This window comes from Catharus ustulatus, chromosome 7, assembly GCF_009819885.2.
Source record: "Catharus ustulatus isolate bCatUst1 chromosome 7, bCatUst1.pri.v2, whole genome shotgun sequence".
NCBI classification, from domain to species: Eukaryota; Metazoa; Chordata; class Aves; order Passeriformes; family Turdidae; genus Catharus; species Catharus ustulatus.
The window spans coordinates 38619702-38644976 of NC_046227.1; the positions used below are offsets into that span (position 1 = coordinate 38619702).

The 25275-nt window shown below is 44.4% G+C and overlaps 1 protein-coding gene across 1 annotated transcript; it reads right to left on the minus strand.

Moving 5' to 3' along the window:
* Positions 1–1374: 1374 nt before the first annotated feature.
* LOC116999007 (pre-mRNA-processing factor 40 homolog A-like) lies at positions 1375–23669 on the minus strand. Its single transcript, XM_033065289.2, has 26 exons — positions 23570–23669; positions 20823–20960; positions 18942–19022; positions 17658–17688; positions 17452–17474; positions 16775–16852; positions 16043–16153; positions 15194–15314; positions 14744–14768; positions 13354–13650; positions 11833–11941; positions 11499–11563; positions 10705–10869; positions 10360–10468; positions 8960–9110; positions 8743–8876; positions 7597–7711; positions 7419–7510; positions 7203–7319; positions 6124–6261; positions 5267–5362; positions 4093–4179; positions 3893–3989; positions 3193–3254; positions 2538–2672; positions 1375–2343 (listed from the first exon to the last, which is right to left on the minus strand). Exons 1-26 carry the CDS (start codon positions 23603–23605, stop codon positions 2251–2253), a joined length of 2706 nt encoding a protein of 901 aa, XP_032921180.1. The 5' UTR covers positions 23606–23669; the 3' UTR covers positions 1375–2250.
* Between the last annotated feature and the right edge of the window lie 1606 nt (positions 23670–25275).

Sequence of the window (25275 nt, forward strand, 5' to 3'; positions counted from 1 at the left end):
TTGGGGAGACACCTGGATCAGCTCCAGGAGAAAAATAATTCATATTTCTCATACTGGGATTCTCATTGGTCAGAAATGCACTCAATCCAAATATTTAAGGCCCAAACAACTTGAATTTTAATACCAAATTTAATTTTTAAAAGGGTTGAATAAAATTATTCTGAGGGAGGGTCAGGATTAACCAGCACAGCCAAGGTTTCAATACTGCTGGACACAGTTCAAAACCATAAAAAAAAATTCCAATAATTGATTAAAAACAATCAATGTGGCTAAAATTCCTTCCAGTTTCCAGGTGGGAATGCAGAGGTTGAGCTGTTGGCTGGCAGGAAAAAATGGGGTTGGGAAATAGGAAAAAAACACAAAAAAAATATCTGGAAAAATAAACCTGAACTGAATTCCCTGGAAATCTCAGCCCTGCCTTGCTTGGTTTCTTCCAGCAAATTGAATTAGGATGTTAAGAAAACCCCTCCACTGGAATTACTGACATTCCCAGTTTTTTATTTTGAATGGAAAAATAAAGGCAAACCTTTTAAGAGTGATATTCCCTCAGGAATTGTTCCTTGATTTTGTGTGGGTGCAAGGGAATCAAATCAGAGTTGGGAGTTCCTCCTGCAAACCTTCAGGAGCTGCCAGACTGGAAATCCTCCCAAATCCATGCACATTCCATTCCTGCTGCCCCTCCTGCTTTCCAAACTCTGCTGCAGCATTCCCACCTTGGGATAGAAAATAAATCCAGGGAAGGAAAGCAAACCTGCTGAGTGTTCAGTCCTGGAGCAGCAATTCATCATCTCCCCTTTTAATTTTCATTTTATAGCAATTAAAAACCTCCCATCCTTCCTTGGGAGAGCCACTGCAGGGAAACCTGGAATTTCCTCCCTGCCCCTGCTTCCAACCTGGATTTCCACAGCAAACAGCCATGGATACCAAAAATCCCCACAAGCTGTTTGACCAAATCCAGGGTTTTTACCCCAGGAAATAAATGGGTGATGAGCAGTGACCTTCCAGGGGGAAACAGCAGGACTGGGGTGTGCTTTCCCATCCCACAGCATCCCAGGAAAAAAATCCCAAAGCATACCAGGAAAAAAATCCCAAAGCACCCCAGGAAAAAATGGTTACAACCTCGTGGATTTTGTATTTTGAAGAGCTCATTTCACTCTCAGGGTGTTCTGAAGGATTCTGAGCCTTGTAACTACCCCAGCTAGGGAATTCCCTGGAGAAATGGATCCCTTGGGTGTTCATGCACTGGTAAAAGGAGTCAAAATTCAGGACAAAAATTCCTGAGAGGGAATCTGAAGAATCTTCCAGCAGGTTTTGTGAGTGGTTCTGTGGCTCAGAGCTGCACAGAGCATTTAAGGAGAAATAAATACCAGTACATGCTAAAAGACAAGGTTTAATCATCGATAAAAATGTACAAAAATATTCCAAGGACAGCGGCTTCCCAAATGTCCTCCCGAGCAGGGCTGGGGCACCTTCCTGACCGTGCAGGGCTGGGGCAGGGCTGCAGCTGCCTCCTCCTCCTCCTCCTCCTCCTCCTCCTCCTCCTCTGCTCTGCAGCTCCACTCTGCAGCAGGCTCTTAAGGCAACACATGGAATTGCGTTTGACATTGCATTTTTATTCCTGGGTTTTCCCAAGGGGGAGAGGAAAGGTGAGAGGAGCGCTGGAGGAGAGCCAGGGCTGGGATTTGGGATTTGGGAATTGAGGTGGGTGTGTCCCCAGCGCTCCCTCTGCTGGCACAGCGGGACAATTCCCAGCCCCACATTCCCGGGATTTGTTCGGGATTGCTGGAGTCGGGACTTAGACAAACAACCCCAAACGTGGGGTTTGCAGAACCCATCGGGACATGGATCCCTGCTCCTGCTGCCTTCCCAAAACTTCCCACCCGAGCAAATCCAGCAGTGGAGGAAAGCACAAGGAATTAAATTAGAATTGTTCTGCTGAAGCTGAGCTGGGCTCTGCCCAGGCAGCCCAGGGCTGTTCCCTGCCTTGGGAAGGACACTGCAAAGTGCTTGGGGACACTGCTGCCACCTCTGTCCCCTCCAGGGGATCCCAGCCCGCAGCTCCAGGCCAGGCACAGCTTTGCCCTCAGAATTCCATGGATTTTTCTACTTTTGACTGGACTGAAGTGGTAAAAAACTAAAAGCCACCGTTGCTGTGGCCAAGCGCCACCGGCCACCGGCCCCAGGGCCTCGCCCACACAAGGCTTGGTTTTATTTTGCCACCTGTAAACATTTTTGGTATCAAGGATCTCCTCATTGATCTTCATCCAGCTGCTCCAGCAGCGTCCTCCTCTGTTTCTCCAGCTCCCCCTCGCTGAGCTCGCTGCCAGAGGTGTCCCAGTTTCCCTGTGGACAGAGGGGCAGTGGCAGGGTGGCATTTCCAGGGAGGCTCCTCAGAAACCCCAAATCCCAAACTGGGACTGGCAGAGACCTCCGGGAGGATCCAATCCCACTGAGGGCTGTCCCAGAGCACTCCTGAGGAGCTGCACCCAGCAGGTGCCCCTGCCAGAGCCCAGACTCAGGGAGGGAGCAGAGCTTACAGAATCTTTCCCAGGCCGTTTCCTTGTGGGAGATTTGTGCTTGGACTCGGATCTCTGTCTGGCTCTTTCCTTCTCACTGTCCCTCTCTCTTTCTTTCTTGTCCTTCTCTCGTTCCACATCGGATTCTGGTGAATCCTGAGGGGAAAAATAAGGGAATATTAATGTGGAGCATTTTAAAGTTCAACTTGTATTTGAAGAATTGGAGAATCATGGAATGATTTAAGTTGGAAGGGACCTTAAACCTCATCCCATTCCACGCTTGCCACAGGTAGGGAAGTTTTCCTGGGAATCCTGTGCCAGGATTTCCCAGCAGGGAAGAAGTGAAGCTCCTGCTGCTTTTTAAACCCTTTTGCTGCTCTTGTACAACTCAGAGCTCCCAACACAACCCTGCTGCTTAGGCAGGCACCAGCAATGGCTGGGATCCTTCCCAGGGAACTCCTGGATTTGCCAGGACAAACAGCAAATCCCAGCTGACTCGTGGAGGCCAACCCTCCAAATCCAGCAGGTTCAAGTGGTTGAGTATCAGGAATATACAACAAAGTTGTTGTTTTGGCAGTACCCTCCTGCAGCTTGATCCCGGTTTTTCCCTAGGAAAATCCATCTGGGATTACTGCCAGGCTGTCCACACCCCAATTTAAATCTGAGCTTCACTTACAGATTTGTGCCTCCTCTTCTTGCTCTTCTTCTTGTGTTTTTTGGACTTCTTGTAACTCCTCTCTGCAGCCACAGGGAGAAGCCAAAAACCCCAGGAATGAAAGGATAAATCCCAAAGGATAAAAGCACAGCTGGTTTCAATCCCATCCCGTGGATCCAACAGATCCCATCCCATCCAATGGATCCCAGTGATCCCATCCCATGGATCTCACTGATCCCATCCCACTGATCCCATCCCATGGATCCCATCCCATCCCATGGATCCAACTGATCCCATCCCATGGATCCCATCGATCCCATGTCATGGATCCCATTGATTCCATGGATCCCATCCCGCCCCATTGATCCCACTGACCCCCTTCCATCCCATGGATCTCACTGACCCCAGTCCATGGATCCCATCCCATGGATCCCATCCCTTGGATCCCATCCCATGGATCCCATCCCATCCCATCCCAGCCCATGCATTCCACCCCATGGATCCCATCCCATCCCATGGAACCCATCCCATCCCACTGATCCCATCCCATCCCATCCCATCCCATCCCATCCCATCCCATCCCATCCCATCCCATCCCATCCCATCCCATCCCATCCCATCCCATCCCATCCCAGTGATCCCAGTGATCCCATTCCATCCCATCCCATGGATCCCACCCCACAGATTCCATGGATCCCACCCCATGGATCCCACCCCGTACCGGACTCGGCGCTGGACGAACGCTCGGACACCGAGCGCGATTCCGAGCGCTGCCGCTTCTTCTTGGAGTGGCTGTCGTCATCCTCAGACTCAGAGCCCTTCCCACAGAGCCAGGGGAGAATTCCAGTCAATGCTGGGAACTCCAGCAGGAATCCCCCAGCCCAGCTGGGATGGCAGAGGGAGGGTCCCGGGAATACTCACGGAGCGGGATCGCGAGCGCTTCCGGTGATGTTTTTTGGATTTCTTCGAATGTTTCTTGGTTTTGGAGTGGTGGTGCTGACACTCGTGCTGTGGGCAAGGCAAGGAGGGGACAGCTTGGGATTCCAGCAGGGACTGGCCTTGGAAAAGCCCTCAAATCCCAGCTTGGGGGTTCCCAAAATCCCAGCATGGGGAAGGAACACTTCCCTGGGGATGGGGCAGTAAATCCTCGTCAGCTCCTACACAGATCCCAAAAACTGGTGGGGTCTTGAGCTACAAAAACTGGGAAAGGTTCAGAACTCCATAAATTCATCCCAAAAACTGGTGGGATCCTTGGCCACAAAAACTGGGAAAGGTTCAGAACTCCATAAATTCATCCCAAAAACTGGTGGGATCCTTGGCGACAAAAACTGGGAAAGGTTCAAAATTCCATAAATTCATCCCAAAATATTGGTGGGATTCTTTGCTACAAAAACTGGGAAAGGTTCAGAACTCCATAAATTCATCCCAAAAACTGGTGGGATCTTGAGCCACAAAAACTGGGAAAGATTCAAAACTTCATAAATTCATCCCAAAAACTGGTGGGATCCTTGGCTAAAAAACTGGGAAAGGTTCAGAACTCCATAAATTCATCCCAAAAACTGGTGGGATCCTTGGCTACAAAAACTGGGAAAGGTTCAAAGCTCCATAAAATCAACATTTAATGGCAGAACCACATAATCTCCTACAGGGCATCCCAAAAAACTGATGGGATGTTTGTCCCCATCCCCAAAAGCTGGGAAAGGTTCAAAATTCCATAAAATCATCACAAAAACCTGGTGGGATCTTTATCCCCAAGGGCTGGGACAGGTTCCAAGCTCCATAAATCCAGGATTTGATGCCCAAAGATGCACTCAGAGCAGCCAGGAGCCAGCACAAACAGCTGGATCCAAGTTAAGCTTGGCCTAAACCCACCCCTTGCTCTGCCTAATTGGAAATGATGGAATTAAATCAAAATTTAAAATTCAACTGGAGGAAATGGAGCAAAACCCCCAAGTGTGAGAGATGAAAAATCAAAATAATTGATTAAAAATAATTAACTTTATGGAAAAAATTCCATTAAATCCTTCCCAGCCAGTTTAGAAGGAATTTTTATTGTCTGCTGTCCAATGATTTAAAAATAAAAAGGAATAATTACCTCAAGCACATGAAGGAAATCCTTAAATATCCTTTTCCTTTCAGATTCCAGGGTGATGTCTTCAAATGCTGGCTCCTTCACAAATCTGTCTCTGATCTGCCAGGAAAATTAATTTTGTTAATGACATTCAAAGTAATTAAATTATAAATTAAAATATTGGGATAGAATAAATCAAAGAAAAGAATAAAATATGATATGGTCATGGTAATGGCAATAAGAAATAAAGGAATAAAGATGATAAAAATTAAAGAGAAAAAAGTAATAAAAATAATAATGCTGAATAAAAATCATAAGGCATAAGAAAAGTAATAAGAAAAATAAGAAGGGAAAGAAAAAATAAGCAAAATAAAAATAAGAAGAAAAATAAGAACACTAAAATCCTGAAGGAATAAAAATAAAAGTACCTAACAGAAATATGAAGAAGTAACACAAATAATAAGAAAAATAAATAATACAAAATAAGAGATAAGAATAGGAAAAATAACAGGGAAAATGAAAAAATAAAGATAATAATTTTAAAAATAATGAAAATATATTTCTTTTCACCAGTTGAAAAAGCCCCTGAACCTCTACAGGGCTAAACTCTTTTAATCCCAGATTTCCAAACAAATCCCAAACTTTTGGGATTTACAGGTTTGGGGATTTGGGGATTTTTGGGATTTATAGGTTTGGGCATTTGGGGATTTTTGGGATTAACAGGTTTGGGAATTTGGGGATTTTTGGGATTTATAGGTTTGGGGATTCGGCAATTTTCGGGATTTCCCGGATTGGGCATTTGGGGATTTCCAATATTAACGGGTTGGGGGATTCACAAGTTTGGGGATTCTGGAATTTTCCCCAGGAACTCTCATGCTCACATCCTCCCAGACAGCGTCCAGCTCGATGGCGGGCGTGGCCTGTTTCAGCATGCTCTTGAAGGCCGACTCCTTCCTCTTCATCTTGCGCGCCTCCTCCTTCTCCCGCTCGCGCTCGCGCGCCTCGGCCTTCTCCAGCAGCTGGGGAGCAGGGGGCTCGTTAGAGGGGTGGGCTAATTGCACACTGGGGTGGGCTAATTGCACACTGGGGTGGGGCAACTACAGACACTGGGATTTAATAACTCCAGTCATTGGGATTTAATAACTCCAGTAATTGGAGATTCATAACTCCATTTATTGGGATTTTTGCAGTTCCGTTAATTGGGATTTAATAACACCAGTAATTGGGATTTAATAATTCCAGTGATTGGGATTTAATAATTCCAGTAATTGGGATTTAGTAACTCCATTTGTTGGGGATTAATAACTCAATTTATTGGGATTTTATGGTTCTGTTAATTAGGATTTAGTAATTCCATTCATTGGGATTGAATAATGCACTGATCAGTGAATGCACCAATCAATGAATGCACCAATTAAGGAATGGACCAATCAATCAATGCTCCAATCAGTGAATGTATCAATCGATGCCCCAATCAATCAATGCCCCAACCAATCAATGCCCCAATCAGTGAATGCACCAATCAATCAATGCCCCAATCAGTGAATGTATCAATCAATGAATGCCCCAATCAATGAATGCCCCAATCAGTGAATGCCCCAAGCAGTGAATGCACCAATCAGTGAATGCACCAATCAATCAATGCCCCAAGCAGTGAATGCACCAATCAATCAATGCCCCAATCAGTGAACGCCCCAATCAATGCCCCAATCAATAATCAATGCCCCAATCAGTGAATGCACCAATCAATCAATGCCCCAATCAGTGAATGTATCAATCAATCAATGCCCCAATCAATGAATGCCCCAGTCAGTGAATGCCCCAACCAATCCATGCCCCAACCAATCCATGCCCCAACCAATCCATGCCCCAACCAATCAATGCCCCAACCAATCAATGCCCCAACCAATCAATCAATCAATCAATGCCCCAATCAATCAGTGATTGATAGTGCACTCACACTGTTGAAAGCCAGTTTGATGTTGCCAGCATCCAGCGTGGTGGCTCTTTTGGTGGAGCTGATGACAGTGACAAAATCCTCGAAGGACGTGTTCACCTCCACCACAAAGCCTTTGTCCTGGAACACAGAGCTCCTTGGGCACAGGGCCAGCAGCAGTTCCTGGGATCCCAGGGGAGCCCCAGCTCCATGGGAATGAATTCCAGGAGCAGTCCTCACCTTCAGGATGTCCTTGATGATCTTCTTCTCGTCGTGGTACCGAGCCTTTAAATCCTCCACGTAGAACTTGAACAGGTCGAGCGCTGTGGATCCTGAGGGAGGGGTTGGTTAAGCCACAGCTCAGGTTTAAGCCCAGAGCTGTTAAAACCAGGACTAATGGCAGATTTAGCCTCCTTACCAGGCTGGCCCAGCATGCTGGTGAACCTGATGTCAGAGCTGATGGCTGGGTACAGCTCCATCCAGGAGGACATGGAGTGCAGCTGCCCATGCTCGTGCAGCTCATCCAGAAACAGCTGCAAAAAACAGGAAATGGAATTTGGGGTCACTCCTCAGGCTGCTCCTTGCCACCAGCTGGGATGGACTGCTGTGCTAAGTGCAATTCCATTTCTGTTCCAACAGTATTGAAAAAATCACTTTCTGTGTTCTTCTTCCTGCTTTTCTCAGTCTCATCACCTGAGTTCCATCCTCACACGGGGCACCACGACATTACTTTTATTTTTCTTTTTTTTTTTTTTGGCCAGAATTTTGTGTTCAGACTTAGTTGCTAATTAGTTATTTATAGTATAGTATAAATGTGAAAGAATAAATGTGAAAGAATAAATGAGAAAGAATAATATGTGAAATAATACATTTATATGTAAGTGTGTATAGTATCTATTTACAGTGAGTGCTGCAGTACTTTTAGCTACTAAGTCCAAAATGAAGGAATGGTGATGTATTTTGTATTCTGTATTTTACTTGTCACAAGGTTTTTTTAAAGCTTAATTATTTAATTAAAAACTAGTACTTAAATTAGTTTTATTTTTGACTTAATGGCTGAACAGATTTTTTACTGAATTTAAAAGCACTCCTCAGACCTAAGAAGAAAGTGAAGAAAGAAACCTTTGCCCTAAAATCTTCATTTTCTTTTATATTTATTACAATATTTTAACATTACCCAATTCTATTTAAACTACACACCAGTGATTTTAGTCCCATTATTGAATTTTGGAAGCTTTCTCCAAGGCTTCAGGTCAAAAGCAGAGTTTTTTTGGGGGCAGCACAGAAAGTTCCATAATTCCCTGTTTTACAAAATTCCACCTGCATCTCCGTCCCATCCAGGCCCATTCCCTTGGGATTTTTTTTTTCCAGCTTTCTGACCTAACACAGCAGAGAAAATGCCGCAAATATCTCCTTGAACCAACCCTCAGAAATGAAAATTTAAAAAATCAAAAATAATAATTAAAAAAATCAACATGGAAATCCCATCACCTGGAATATCCCATGATGGGAACACAATGACATCCCATGACATTTTTAGGACACAACCCCAAACCCCACCGACCTGGAAAGACTCCCTGTTCTTGCGCTGCCTCCTCCTTTCCCTCAGCAAACTTTTCTGCTTCTCCTCCTCCTCCTCCTTCTCCAGAGCCCTGATGTGCTCCTCAAAGCAGATCAGGGCGTCCTCCTTGTCCATGTCTGGCAGGAGAAAGGGAGAAGGAGGGTCAGAAATGAGGGTTTTGTTCCCAGGGGAGCAGACCCTCCCTGCAGGCTCTGCCTACTCTGGAGCTCCTCGTCCTCGGCGAAGGTGGGGTTGTCCATCAGGTACTGCTGCGCCTCCGACCACGTGGTGCAGTAGGTGACATTGGCCATGTTGTCCAAAATGTTCTTCAGAGCTTCCCAGTTCCTCTTCCTCAGCTGCTTGGCTTGTTCCTGAGGGGGAAAGGTGGTTTATTTGGGCTCGGTTTGGGTAGAAATGGAAGATGTTGTTTGAGAAATGTGGGGTTTGTCTTTAATTGATTGTGGGATTGTGGATGGTTTGGGCTCAGCCCATCCCAACTCCTGCCCTGGACAGGGAGCAAGCCCCATGCACCCTGGCCTTGGACAGAACAACACAACTTCCCATTATTATTATTATTATTATTATTATTATTATTATTATCATTATTATTATTATTATTATTATTAGCACCCTGGCCTTGGACACAAAACAACACAATTTCCTACTATTATTATTATTATTATTATTACCACCACCCTGGCCATGGACACAGAACAACACCATTTCCCCATATTATTATTATTGTTATTGTTGTTGTTGTTATTATTTCACTGATTTAGAATAAAATCCATCATGTGATTGATTAAAATCATCCAAAAATTCCACACATGGTATAAAATCCAGCAGGAATAAATCCCAATAAACCATTATTACTATTATCATTATTATTTCACTGATTTCAAAAAAAATCCATCATGAGATTGATCAAAATCCTCCGAAGATTCCACCCATGGTAAAATCCAGCAGGAACAAATCCCAATAAAGCCATTACTATTATTATTATTATTATTATTATTATTATCATTATCATTATTATTATTATTATTATTTCACTGATTTAGGATTAAATCCATCATGGGATTGATCAAAATCCTCCGAAAACTCCACCCATGGTAAAATCAATCAGGAACAAATCCCAATAAACCCATTATTATTATTGTTATTATCATTATTATTATTGTTATTATTTCACTGATTTAGAATAAAATCCATCATGGGATTGATTAAAATCCTCTGAAGATTCCAACCACGGTGAAATCCAGCAGGACCAAATCCCAGTAAAGCCCTTATCATTACTATTATCATTATTATTTCAATGGTTTAGAATAAAATCCATCATGTGATTAATCAAAATCCTCCAAAAATTCCACCCATGGTGAAATCCAGCAGGAATAAATCCCAATAAACCCATTATTATTGTTGTTGTTATTATCATTATTATTTCACTGATTTAGAATTAAATCCATCACGTGATTGACCAAAACCCTCTGAAGATTCCCCCCATGGTGAAATCCACAGCACAAAAGCCACTAAAGCCCTTCCCTGTTGCTGCTGCTGTGCCCAGGTGTGCAGAGCTCCAGGAGCAGGGAGGGGTGTTGATGACCCAAAGGGAATTTTTACCTTCTCCTTCTTGGACAGGAAGAACAGAACGTCCTCGTAGATCTCCAGGCGGTCCCGCTCGGAGATGGCATTCCACACTTCCATCTCCCCAAACATCTGCTCAGCTTTCCTGGGCAAAGCACATTGCAAACACACACTTAATCACTGATTATTAATTATTAATTATTGCTGACTCAATCCCCCAGAGCTCTGGCCCAAGCAGGAACACCTTATAGGAATTCTCCTTGATTTTCCCTCTTGGAATTTCTTATTTTTAAATTTTGATAAAGGAAGGAAAAAGTTAAAAGTGGCAGTTGTGGCACTGCCAGCAGTTTTTATCCCAGATTCCTGTCCCCAGTCTCTCACTTGTATCTGGTGGTGGATGTCATCTTCTCATGGTTTTCCAGGAATCTTTGGAAGGATTCCTTGGCTTCCTTGTACTTGGATCTGGCTTCTTCCTTCTCCTCCTTCTCTGTCTGAACTTTGTAAGCGTTGAAGGCTTGCTTCTTTTCACTCAGTTTTGCCAAAGCACTTCCCAGGAAAGGAAAGGAAAATGTTAATTGTAAATAAAGAAAAACAGGAAAAAAACGAAAATCAGAAAAAAAATCAGAAAAGGAAAATGAGGAAAAAAATGAAATCTGAAAGAAAGGAAAATCAGAAGAAAAAAGAAAATCAGGAAAAAAAACCAAAGAAAGTCAGGAAGACAAAGAAAATGAAGAAGAGAGTACAAAGAAATTCAGAAAAGAAGAAGAATCAGAAGAAAAAAGAAAATCAGAAGAAAAAAGAAAAAAGCCAGGAAAAAAAGGAAAATCAGAAAAAAGAAAAGGAAATCAGAAAAAAGAGAATCAGAAAAAAAGGAAAAAATAAAAAAAAGAAAACCAGAAAAAAAAGAAAACCAGAAAGAAAAAGCCAGCAAGTTTGAATAATCCAGATTTAAGATAAAATTAATTTGTACATTTTAATCCCCAAATCAGCACAAAATACCAATTCCCACAGTTCTTCCTAATGAAAACTCAGCTGCTGGAAGCATTTCCTTCTGGAGGAAAGGCAGAAAATTCCCTGCCAATGGCACAAGTGTAGGAATGTCCCTTCCTGAGAGAACTCTGGAGTTTTTGGAAGTCAATTCCCTGAAAATGGTGAGGAATTAAAGAAGTCAGTACCTGTATCTGGGGTCATTAATGATCATTTTCATGGCCTGCTCCCAGGAAGCATTGGATGGAACCCTCTGTGAAAACAGGAATTATGGATTAATTAATTACTTAATCAATTAATATGGAATTAACACCCTTAAAATAGCCACAGGGAGAAGAAAAAAAAGGAACATTTTATTTTCAACCTAAACCAACATTTCACTGCAATGCTCTTTTCCTTGATTTCCTCAAGAGTGAGGAATTCTGCCCCAAAACAGGCAAATAAAACAAATAAAAGCAGGTTTTGTAGCTCAATAAAACTTTAATAATTGGGCAATAAAATATTAATAATTGGCCCCAATACCTTTTCTTTTAGCAGTTCTTTAAATGCTTGTTTGGCCTCTTCCTTTGTGTTCCACGTGTAGGTTTTTTTCACTGGTTGGGCATCCTCATCCTCCTTCTTGGCAGCAGCACTAAAACAAAAAGAACTTTATTAATTCACTTTTTTCCCCTAAGTTAGAGGCACTGAAGAGTCAAAAACCACCACAAAAAAGAGTTTATTTAATAGCAACTCATAGTAAAAAAAAAATTTAATCATTTATATAAGGCTTTTCCTTCCAGGCACCACAACTGATGAAATAAAGATCAAAATAAATGAATTATTTAGGCAAAAAAACCCTATTTCTCCCCAGTCCCTGATCCAAGCCTGCCTTCAATTTTAAAGCCAACTTGTCCTGTGGTAAATTCTTCATTTCCTTGAAGAACTCTAAGAGTGCTGCAGGTTTGTGGGGAGATCTTGGTGTTTGGGCTGGGTGGGAAGGGACATTCAGGATCATCCCAATCCTGCAGGGACAGCTCCCAATGTCCCAGGCTGCTCCACCCTGACCTGGGACACTCCAGAGATCCAGGGGCAGCTGGAGTTTCTCTGGGAATTCCAGCCCAGGGCAAAGGTGCATCCTTCCAATAAATACCAATTTTATTCCTTTTGCTCTGTTCCCTGTCCAACCTGACCTGGGACATTTCCAGTGGTGCAGGAACAGCCAGAGCTTCTCTGGGAATGCCATTCCAGAACCAAGGGTCATCCTTTCACTAAATACCAATTTTATTTATTCCTTTTGCTCTGTTTAGTCTCTGTTCCCTGTCCAACCTAACCTTGTACACTTACAGTGACACAGGAGCAGCCAGAGCTTCTCTGGGAATTCCACCCCAGTGCCCAAGGTGCGTCCTTTCACTAAATACTCTGTTTAATCTCTGCTCCAGATCACACAGGGAATGATTTCCTCCCAACACCCCATCCCAACCAACCTCCCTGGAGTTGCCATCCCCCAGCACTCACTCTGCTGTCCCCAGCACTCACTCTGCTGTCCCCAGCACTCACTCTGCTGTCCCCAGCACTCACTCTGCTGTCCCCAGCACTCACTGCTGTCCCCAGCACTCACTCTGCTGTCCCCAGCACTCACTGCCATCCCCATCACTCACTCTGCTGTCCCCAGCACTCACTCTGCTGTCCCCAGCACTCACTCTGCTGTCCCCAGCACTCACTGCTGTCCCCCAGCACTCACTCTGCTGTCCCCAGCACTCATTGCTGTCCCCAGCACTCACTCTGCTGCCCCCATCACTCACTGTCATCCCCCATCACTCTCTGCTGTCACCATCACTCACTCTGCTGTCCCCATCACTCACTCTGCTGTCCCCAGCACTCACTGCTGTCCCCAGCACTCACTCTGCTGTCCCCCAGCACTCACTCTGCTGTCCCCAGCACTCATTGCTGTCCCCATCACTCACTGCTGCCCCCAGCACTCACTGCTGTCCCCAGCACTCACTCTGCCATCCCCCAGCACTCACTCTGCTGTCCCCAGTACTCACTGCCATCCCCATCACTCACTCTGCTGTCCCCTCCTGCTTGGCCCCCTCCTCTGTGGTGGCAGTGCCGGTGTCAGCGCTGCTGTCCTGCGTGCCGGGGGCGGCGCTGGGCTGGCCCTGCTCCTCGGCCGTGGCCGTGCCAGCGCTGTCCGTGTCCCCTGAGGCAGCAGCAGGAGCAGGGTCCCCCTCAGCAGCAGCTCCTGTGGCAGCAGAGGTGGCCGTGCTGCTCTCGGTGGCCGGGGCCGCGCTGGCCCCGCTCGCGCTCTCGGTGGCCGCGGCCGGAGCCGAGGTGGTGGCGGTGGCGTCGTCCGGCTTCGTGCTGGGGACAAAATAGCAATTGTCACCTGGAGGGATGGAGCTGGGACAGCAGGGCAAAGAGGGGTGAAGGAGGGGGAAAAGGGAATGAGGGGCTGGGGGAGTTGAGGAGTTGGAGGAGGCCTGTGGGCACTCAGGGTTTGAAGAACCTCAGCTAAAAGGGTTTGAAGGCCCTCAGAAAAAAGGGTGGAAGAGCTTCAGGAAAAAAGGGTTGAAGGTCCTCAGAAAAAATGGGTTTGAAGGCTCCTAGGAAAGTTTTGAAGAGCCTCAGGTAAAGGGTTGAAGAACCTCAGGAAAAAAGGGTTGGAGACCCTCAGGTAAAATGGGGGTTGAAGAACCTCAGGAAAAAAGGGTTGAAGAACCTCAGGAAAAAGGGCGTGAAAAACCTCAGGGAAAAAGGGTTGGAAGAACCTCAGAAAAAATGGGTTTGAAGGCTCCCAGGAAAAAGGGTTGAAAGTCCCTCAGTAAAAAGGGTTTGAAGACCCTCAGGAAGAAAGTTTGAAAGGCCCTCAGGAAAAAAAAGGGTTGAAGAGCACTAGGAAAAAGTGTTAGAAGGATCCTAGGAAAGGTTTGAAGGCCCTCAGAAAAAAGGTTTGAAGAGCCTCAGGAAAAAGAGCATTTGAAGGGAAAAATAAAAGATTTGAAAGACCTCAGGAAAAAGGGACTGAAGAATCTCAGGAAAAAGAGCATTTGAAGGAAAAAAAATATTTGAAAGACCTCAGGAAAAAGGGTCTGAAGAATCTCAGGGAAAAAAGGATTTGAAGGAAAGGTTTGAAAGACCCTCAAGAAAACAGGTTTGAAGAGACTCAGGAAAAAGAAAAGGTTGAAGCCTCCCAGGAAAAAGAGTTTTAAGAACTTCAAGAAAAAAAGGTCTGAAGAACCTTAGAAAAAAAACAAGGGTTGAAGAAGCTCAGGCAAAAGGCTTTGAAGGATCCCAGGAAAGGTTCAAAGAGCCTCAGGAAAAAGGGCAGAAGGATCCCAGGAAAGGTTCAGAGACCCTCAATAAAAAGGTTTAAACCTCCTCAGAAAAGGTTTGGAGATCCCCAGGAAAGGCTTAAAGGCCCCCAGGAAAAAATCAGCATAATGTTAAAAAGTACCTGTTTTCTTCAGCTTTAATCATTGCTAGAGGAAAAAGGAGAAAAACAATTAAAATACGGATTTAAAATAGTTCATAGTTCTGGTAATTCTTGATTTAATACAAGCATATTTAAATATTCTTGTTACTATCAAAAATTTTAATGTTTGTGGCCTTCAAAGACTGAAATCAGTCAAAATTAAAATAAACTTTAGAAATGACACTACAGAAAGAAAAAAATGACTCTTCAGTTTAAAATAATAATTTTAATTTGTAAAAAAAGAGTTCAAAGACCCAGAAAGAAACTCAGGATTATTAAACAGAATTTCATGAAAAAAAAAATTAAATTACTGTTGCCTACTCCTTTTGTTTTTTTACACTTATTCTTTTCACTCAGCTGATTTTATTGCTATTTAAATAAATAATGTAATTAATTTATATTTAATAAAAGACAAGTCCAGCAGCCTTTTACCTTCAAGATCCTCCAGCTCTTTGGGTTTTGCCCAGCGGGATTCCTTTGTTTGGGAATTATAATAATAAGGCTTCCCAGAATCTGATTTATATTCCTTCCAGGGACACTTGGACAACAATTGCTGATGGAGAGAAAAATCAAAAAATTTCCAAGTATTGCTTTAAATAAGGATTCCTGCTTCATTCTTAATTATTCCTGCTCCTAAATAAGCAATTAGCAACATCATTAGGTGGGATAATTATGGGACAAAAGGTTTTGGGTGTATTAAAGTTGTATTCCTGGAGCTCTTACTTCCAATTATGGGAAAAAAAATCAACAAAATTCCAAGTTTTTCCATTTTTTCCCTAGGGGATTTAACTTTGCTTAAGGTTTATTTTCAGTTCTCATCTACAAACTTCAAATATTTCTCAAAAAGCCAGAAAAATTGGTTAAAAAGTGAAAATAAATCACATTGCACCAAGATGATTTGATATTACCCAACAGGAATAAACCAGAGAATTCTCAGGAATTTGTTGTGTATTTTCAGAGCAATAATTTGACCAAAATGGGAACTTTTAAGAATTTTTTCTTCTGTAAATAATTTCCCCATTACATTTCTAAATAATTTTAAAAGGCACATTTTTAATTTTAAAAACCTATCTAAAAACGAGGAAAATGGAGGAATTTTGGCCACTTTGCTCCCTCAGGTTCTCCCAACACAAGGAGAACAATCCAAACATTCCAAGAATATTTCTCACAGGAAAAGTTTGCTCCCATTGCTTCCAGCAGAATTCTCCCTGCTGCACGTGCTAGGCTTGGAAATCCTGATGAAACCCTAATGATGCCAGAATTAATTTGGGATCTGATTACCTCAGCAGGGGTTTTGAGGTCATCTGGCTTCTCCCACGTGGACTGCTTGGTCTCAGTGTTGTAGTAGTAAGTTCTTCCATCTGGGGATTTGTGCTCTGTCCACGTGGATTTCTGGGGAGAAAAGAAAAATGAAATAAATTCATCAAAATTGTTAATGTACAAACACAGAATGACAGGATGATTGTGGGCAGGTGATTTATTGCAGAGCTCTGGGATCAGGGGTACAACCCCAAATCTGACTGCACATGGATTCCAGAGGGACAGGTTTTTATTCCCTTTTGTTATGGAACTATAAAATAATTATTAAACCCATATTGTTCTATTCTATACATTGATCTTATCCAAGCAGGGATTCTTGTGATTTCCATCAGGGTCCCAAAATCTCCTTTCTCTTGATTCTTGTCACCATTACATCGCTTCTCATGGTTCTCATTATGATCAAACAATAATATATTCAATCACCAAACAATTATTACATTTGCCAATCACATTATTTATCACATGATGATCACACAGGTGCAGTTTCACCTGATCCAATAAAGACAAATCCCAACATTCATTCCCAGGCCTGGTTCCTTTCCCAGCCCTGCCAGACCCAACCTTTCTTTGCACCCCTGGATCTGTTATACACAATCCCATGATTTTAGAAACATTTTTAACCCTGTGCTATCAGAATGGACAAAGGAATGAAGAAATGGGGGTCCAGTTGCAGAGCAATGTTGGGATCCAAACCTGCTTGGCGTGCTCCTCGCTGGCAGAGCTGCTGGTGCTGGAGCTTGGCTGCACTGTGGACACCACGGGATGTGTTGTCTGAGAAAAAAACCAGGAAAATCCTCATTCCCTGCTGCCTCCAGCCCAAACTATCCCAAAATTCCCCAATTTCAGCAGCACAGCAAAGGCAGGCAGCCCAAATCACACCTCAAGCCAGTGTTTTTCCCCAAAATCTCATTTTTTTGGGAGTGCAGCTGTTCAATTCCACATTCCAGAGGGTCCAACTTCCATCCCCCAAATCACAATTCCTGCAGCATCCCAAAACTTGGAGTCTTGGGAAAATTCCCAAATTTGTTTCAGGAAGATTCTGTCTCCCTGAGCTCACTCCCACAACAATTCCTGCTGCTTTCCATGGAGTTTTCCCAAGAATTCCCTGCAATCAGCACTGGATCCGCTCCTGTGGAGCAGTGATTGGAAATGCCAAGGAAAATTGGATTTCCTGCCAGTCCAGGATGGAAATTCATGGGAATCATTTGGATATCATCTGTATTTAATAATTAACTTGGCACAGATTTCAAGGAATAACCAAAAACTTGGAGTAAAAACAAGAATTCATGTTTTCCTTTAAATCCCTCAAACCAAGTTTGCCCCACACCCCACTGGAATTCCAACGTTCTGGAATTGTGTTTTGTACATACCTGAGTTCCAGGAGGGGTCACACCTGAAAAAAATAAATTAAAAATTAATAAAAAGCTTCATTTTCCTAAAAAATCCCTCCATGTGTGCATGATAAAAATTCCAGGGCTGGAATGTTCCACTCCATTTTAGGGAAAAGTGGAATTTTTTTAATGTTTCAGCTGATTTTGGTTAAATATTTTGAAATGATATCAAGTTGTTGACTCACCTACTTGGGCATCCATGCTGTTCACTCCTGGCTGTAAAAATAATGAAATGAAAACAATTAAACATTTAAACAACTGCATTTAAATAATTAATTACTGAGGAATTAAATCCTAAAAAAATCCAATATTCATTATCCAAGCAAGGCCTTTCTGCCACTAATTCCTTAAATAAGGATTCCTGCTTCCTTCTTCATTATTCCTGCTCCTAAATAAGCAATTAGCAACATCATTAAACGGGATAATTATGGGACAAAAGGCTTTGGGTGCATTAAAGTTGCATTTCTGGAGCTCTTCCTGAAATTCCTTCCAATTCAGGAAAAAAAAATCAACACAATTCCAACTTTTCCCTTTTTTTCCCTTGGGGGATTTAACTTTACTTAAGGTTTATTTTCAGTTCTCAGCTACAAATTCCAAATATTCCTCCAGAAAACAGAAAAATTGGTTAAAAAAATGAAAATAAATTACATTGGATTGATTTGATTTGATATTACCCAACAGGAATTTGCTGTGTATTTTCAAAGCATTATTTGACCAAAATAGTCATTTTTAGGAATTTTAAATTTGTTTTAAGAGCATGAATCTGACCAAAACTCTGATTTTTAGGAATTTCACTGCTCCTAATCAGCACAGCCAAGGTTTGTGCTCAGCACCACAGGAAATTCCAGAGGAATTGAAGGATTTAAATCTGCATATGGAAAATAAAAATAAAATTCAATTCTTTCTGCACTGAAAGGACTGGAACTGGTTTTAAGTGCATCTCTGAGGCTTGGTCTAAATTTATTTCTTAATAACAGGATTTAATTTAATTTTTTCCCCTCAGAGATTTCACTTGTATTTTACCTTTTCCTTCTCCATTTCCACCCAAGAATTCCTCATTCTTTGAGCCATTCCAGCAATTTTTATACTCAACTGAATTGCAGGAACTTTTAATTAAAAAATCTCTTTGTAATGGATTCTAATCACTTTAATATTGAATTAAAACTCTCTAAAAAATTACAGTTTAAGAGAAAATTGAGGATTTAACAATCCAAGGTCACAGTGATTCCTGCCAAACTCCAGCAAGTGAAGGGTAAGGAATAAAGGGAAAAGTAAAAGGAATTTTAGGAGTGATGAAAATACAAAAATCTTATTTTTGTAACTATTAAAGAGCCACACAAAACTCCACTGTAATGAAAAATATATTTAAAATCTAAATTTTTATTTTCTAATTGAAGGGAGCAAAGATTAAACAACAACAAATGCTAAAAGAGGTTTTAAAAACTGAAAAAAAGTGGAATTAAACTCACAGGAACCGTGGGCTGCATGGCAGCCTGGGACATGTGGGACATCATCATTCCAGGCATCACTGACTGCATCATCCCAGGCATCTGCAATTCCATTTTAATTCATTTTATTTTAGCATATTCTCCACACAAAACACACAATTTTTATTTAAAAGCCTTCATCTGATATTTCTTTTTAATTAAAAAATAAACAAACCTCAACTTGCCTCTTAGGTAACAAAAAAATCAAATTAATTGGTGGGATTAAGAGTATTATAAATACCAAATTATGGATTTACAATTAGAGATGCATTAATAAATCCCAAATTATGGATTCTGAGTTAGAGGCACACTAATAAATCCCAAATTATGGATTGATAATTCAAGTTAGAGATGCATCAGTAAATGCCAAATTATGGATTTAGAGGCACACTAATAAATCCCAGATTATCAATTGATAATTCATGTTAGAGGTGCATTAAGAAATCCCAAATTATGGATGGATAATTCAAGTTAGAGATGCATTAATAAATCCCAAATTATGGATTTATAATTAGAGATGCATTAATAAATCCCAAATTATGGATTTTGAGTTAGAGGCACACTAATAAATCCCAGATTGTGGATTGAGAATTGAAGTTAGACATGCATTAATGAATCCCAAATTGTGGATTGATAATTCAAGTTAGATATGCATTAATAAATCCCAAATTATGGATTTATAATTAGAGATGCATTAATAAATCCCAAATTATGGATTTTGAGTTAGAGGCACACTAATAAATCCCAAATTATGGATTGACAGTTCAAGTTAGAGATGCAATAATGAATCCCAAATTACAGATTTATAATTAAAGTTAGAGATGCATCAATAAATCCCAAATTATGGATTTAGAGGCACACAGATTATCAATTGATAATTCATGTTAGAGGTGCATTGAGAAATCCCAAATTATGGATTGATAATTCAAATTACAGATGCATTAATGAATCCCAAATTATGGATTTATAATTAGAGATGAATTAATAAATCCCAAATTATGGATTTATAATTAGAGATGCATTAATGAATCCCAAATTATGGACTCATAACTAGAGATGAATTAATAAATCCCAAATTATGGATTTACAATTAGAGATGCATTAATAAATCCCAAATTATGGATTTTGAGTTAGAGGCACGCTAATAAATCCCAGATTGTGGATTGAGAATTGAAGTTAGACACGCATTAATGAATCCCAAACTGTGGATTGATAATTCAAGTTAGATATGCATTAATAAATCCCAAATTATGGATTTATAATTACAGATGCATTAATAAATCCCAAATTATGGATTTAGAGTTAGAGGCACACTAATAAATCCCAAATTATGGATTTTGAAATCCCAAATTGTGGATTGAGAATTCAAGTTAGAGATGCACTAATAAATCCCAAATTATGGATTTATAATTAGAGATTAATTAATAAATCCCAAATTATGGATTTACAATTAGAAATGCATTAACAAATCCCAAATTATGGATTTTGAGTTAGAGGCACACTAATAAATCCCAAATTATGGATTGATAATTCAAGATAGAGATGCAATAATGAATCCCAAATGATGGATTTAGAGTCAGAGGCACACTAATAAATCCCAGATTCTGGACTGATTATTAATTAATTAATTACCTGCTCTCCCACCAATTTCTAATTACAGTAACAGAGCTTCCTCCCTTCCCTGCTCCCCATGAGAAGAGCCTGAACTGGGCAGGATAAAATCCCTGAATTCCTGATGTTCCTTTTGCAGGGAGATCTGCCCAGCTCAGGGGATAAAATAATCCTGGACCACAAGAATTACTGGCAATACAATAACAATAAAATGAGAATAAAATAATAATAAAACAGTGCTGAAGTGCTTACCTGCCCCATGGGGGGCCCTCCCATGGGGGGCATCATCTGAGGCATCATCCCATGGGGCACTGGGGGCATGTTGGGGGGTCTCTGGCCCATGGGGTGCATGCCCATGGGGGGGTAGTGGGGCATTCCTGGGTGGCCCATCTGGAAAACACAAAATCACCAACCACACTCACCAAAGGGAACAAAGGGAGATCCCTTGGTTGGTTTTTTTTATTATTTTAATTATTGGAGCACTTTGAGGACTGGCTGTTCCTCCGAGAGGTGAGATAAACCTTGGCTGAATTTCCCTTTGGAGAAGAGAGAAAAGAAATCAGATTATTGATCACAGAGTCCCAGAATGGTTTGGGTAGGAGGGACCTTAAAGCTCCCCCAGTTCCACCCTCTGGGACATCTCCCCCTACCCCAGGAGCTCCAAGCTGACCCTGGACACTTCCAGGGATCCAGGGGCAGCCTGGAATTCCATCCCCACCCTCACAGGGAAGGATTTCTCCTGAATTTCTCCTAACTCTAGCACCTTCCAGTCCAAAAGCCGATTTCCAATGATTTTTCTTATCCCAGAAGATTCCCTTGGGCTGGGGTCACACAAAGAGACCACGAGAACTGAAAAGGTTTGAATCCTCTGGACAGAACACCTGAATTTCCTCAATCACAGCACATGCAGTGACAGCTCCTGCCTCCCAAATCCCAGGTGATTCCAGGAGGAACAGTGCTTCCTGAAATTCTCCCCTGACCCTTTCTGCAGTGGTTTCTTTGTTTTCAGAGGGACCTGGTGCTGTCAGCACTTGTGGAGAGCGAGAAGGTCCCTCCTGAGCCTCCTCTTCTCCAGGCTGAGCCCCTTTCCCAGCTCCCTGAGCCCCTCCTGCTGCTCCAGCCCCTTCCCAGCTCTGCACCCAGCCAGCTCTGGGATCCAGTGTGCCCTGAGAACAGCATCCCCAGCAGATCAGGGTGCTGGTCCTGTCCCTCTGAGGCACATCTGGAATGACCCTGTCCCTCTGAGGCACATCTGGGCTGCTGTGCCCAGCCCTGGCTCCTCAGCACAGCAGGGACTGGAGCACCTGGAGCATCTCAGTGCCCAGAAGAGATAATAAATGTTTTTACAAATATGTCAATGGTAAAAGGAAGGGCAGGTCCAGCCTTTGCTCCCTGCTGGATGAGGGAGGGAAGTCAGTAACTGCAGATGGGGAGAAGCAGAAGTGCTTAACTCCTTCTTTGCCTCAGTCTTTAGTGGGAAGATGGTTGTCCTCAGGACAGCTGTCCCCCTGGGATGGCAGAGGGTGCCAGGGAGCAGAATGGTGCCCCTATTATCCAGGAGGAGGCACCCAGAGAACTGCTGAGATGTTCATAAATCTATGGGCCCAGAGGGGATCCACCCCAGGTGATGAGGGAGCTGCCAGATGAGCTTGCAAAGCCTCTCTCCATCATTTACCAGCAGTCCTGGAACACTGGTGAAGGACCAGGTGACTAAAAGCTGGTCAATGTGACACCCATTTATAAAAAAGGTGGGAAGGAGGATCCTGTTAACTATAGGCCAGTTAGTGTGACCTCAGCACTGCTCAGGTCATGGAACAGTTTATAGTGAGTGCCATCACACAGCACTTATAGGATGGCCAGGGGATCAGACCCAGCCAGCCAGGCTTTAGGAGGGGAAGGTTGTGTTTGAGCATCTGATCTCCTTTTATGAACAGGTGAGCACCTGGTGGGTGCAGGAAAGGCTGTGGATGTGTACCTGGATTTCAGCAAGGCCTCTGACACTGCCTGCCACAGCATTCCCTGGAAAAGCTGCAGCCCATGGTTTGGACAGGAGCACTCAGTGCTGGGTTAGGAACTGGCTGTGCCCAGAGAGTGCTGGTGACAGTCACTGGCAGTGTCCCTCAGGGTCTGTGCTGGGGCCAGTCCTGTTCAGTATTTTCACTGCTGACATGGATGAGGTACTGAGTCTTTCATTAGTAAATTCACAGATGACACTAAGCGTGTGTTGATAAAGCACTGGAATGTTCTGCCCAGGGAGGTGCTGGAGTCACCATCCCTGGAGGTGTTTAAGGAAAGACTGCATGTGGCACTTGGTGCCATGGTCTAGTGGAGATGTTAGGGCATGGGTTGGACTTAATGATCTTGAAGGTCTCTTCCAACCCAAAATTCTGTGAATTCTGTGAAAGGCTGAGAGAGCTGGGGCTGCTCAGCCTGGAGAGGAGCCCCAGCCCTGGGTGTGCATGTCTGTCTCTAGGTGTCACTGAGTGTCCCTGTCTGTGTGTGTCTATCCCCGGCTGTCCCTGAGTGTCTGTGGATATCCCTGGCTGTTCCTGTCTGTGTGTGTCTATCCCTGAGCCCCACTGTGTGTCCCTGTCTGTGTGTGTCTATCCCTGAGTGTCCCTGTCTGTGGATACCCCTGGTGTCCCTGTCTGAGTGTGTCTATCCCTGTGTCCCCCTGGGTGTCCCTGTCTGTGTGTGTCTATCCCTGAGTCCCCCTGTGTGTACCTCTCTGTCCCTGGGTGCGGAGGGTTCCGAGCAGGACCCCCCAACGGCACCAGAGACCAGGCAGGGACTGACCCAGGAAGTTCCAGCCGGACACGAACAAGAACTTCTTCCTTGCACGGGTGACAGGTACCCAGAAAGGTTTTACCCTCTCCCTCACCGAGCATACCCAGAACCTCCCGCACGCCCATCCCACCCCACCTGCCGTACCCCCGGAGCGGGCAGGCAGCACCAGCTCCCGCACGGCGCCGCTCCGTGCCCGCCCCACCATCACTCACCATCAGAGAGCCGCGGTCGACGCCGCCGGGCCGCATGGCGGGGCTGAGCAGGGAGCCCCCGCAGCGGCCCAGGAGGCGCCCGCGCAGCGGCGGCCGCGGCGCCGCGGGCCCGAAGGGCAGCAGCGGCTCGGGCTCGCCGCGGGGCGGGAGCAGCGGCGCCAGCAGGCTGACGGGCTTCCCCGCCGGCCAATCGGGCCGCGCCGCCAGCCGCGCGCTCTTCGGCGATTGGTCGGCGCCCGAGCCCACCGGCCGCACGGCGTCGCCCGGCGTCAGCTGCATGAGGGGCGGCGGCTTCGGCAGAGAGAACGGCAGCGGCTGCGGGGAGGCGGCGGCGGCCGCGGCCGTGGAGTCCCCGCCGGACATGGCGGCGGCGGGCGGCGCGGCCCCGCCGCGCGGGGTTCGCTCGGGCGGCTCCCGGGAGCGCGGGGCGCGGAGCGAAGCGGCGGCTGCTGCGGCCGAGCGCGGGGCACGCCGGGAAACCGCTCACGTGGGACCGGGGGCGGTGCGCGATGCGCTGGGCGGTACCAAGATCGCCGGAAGGAGGGGGGACTTCCCGCTCCTCCTAGTTCAGTTCGGCGTTGGAGCCAAGTAAATCTCCCCACAGCCGTGCTGCGGGTGGTACGCGCCGGGTTCGTGCTCCCCCCCCGCGGCGGTGCGGGTGGTACGGGCCGAGCGCGGGCGGGGTGGTGCCGGTTCCCCCCGCGCCGCGCGCGGTGGTTGGTGCCGCTGAGGGGAGCGGCCGCCATGGCGGGCGGGGGGAGCCCGGGAGATCCCTGTGGGAGAGGGAATAACCCACTGGGAACGGGAATATCCCGGTGGGAAGGCACCCACAGCGATCAGCCCGGGTACTCCTGCACCTGCACAGCCCCCTCTGTGCCCGGCAGCCTCGTCCCGGAGCTTTCAGGCCGGGGCCCTGAGGGGTGCAGGAGCTGCCACAGCCCGGGCCCTCCCCACCTGCCGGGCAGGAATTCCTTCCTCAAATCCCAAAAAAAATCCCCAAATCCCAATGTCCCTCCCTGCCCTGTGGCACTGGGAAACCATTCCCTGTGTCCTGTCCCTGCAGGGAACCAAAAAATCCGGAAAAGAACTGAAAGCACAAAGTGATAACACTCAGGGTCACTGCTGCTGGGAGTGCGGAAAATGGAACCTTGGTTCCCAAAGAAAAGTTAAAATCCTCCTGTTTTCCTTACACAAAACCCTCCTGCCAAGGTTTAGGTGTGCAGGGAGGAGTTAATTGATGAAATCAAGGTGAAATTGTGTATGACATAAAATTACAATCAAATCACTGGGATGCATTTTATATATTTGATAATCTCATTTTAATATCAAAAATCCACCTGAACAAAGTGCGAGAAGGGCTGGGAAAATTGAGGGAAAATTGCCAATAATTTAGAATTTGGTTTTGTACCATTTCACATCGAGTTTAGTCAATCCCAGGGAACAGCAGAGGCTGGGAATTCTGTGGGATAAATTGAATTGAAGTGGGAATTCCAAAGGGAGATGCAGGGAATGACCTCTGCTCCCTTGGTGTGTTTATTTTTGTGCTTATTTTCCATATTTCTCTTCTGTCCCTGGAATTGCTCGACCTGGGAACTTTTCCTGTCCCCAGCGTTGCCTGTCCTGTGTGAGAATTTTGAAATATAAATTCTGAACAGCAAATTCCAAACCAGACCGTTTTGAAATATAAATTCAGAAATGCAAACCCT

Excerpts from the sequence above, each read along its gene's own strand:
- LOC116999007 (XM_033065289.2), bottom strand. The coding sequence starts at position 23,605 with ATGCGGCCCGGCGGCGTCGACCGCGGCTCTCTGATG. Across the intron at positions 8,877-8,959 it reads CGAGGACGAGGAGCTCCAGA|ACATGGACAAGGAGGACGCC; the intron begins GTAGGCAGAGCC and ends TTCTCCTGCCAG. Across the intron at positions 3,990-4,092 it reads AGCGCTCGCGATCCCGCTCC|GGCTCTGAGTCTGAGGATGA; the intron begins GTGAGTATTCCC and ends CTCTGTGGGAAG.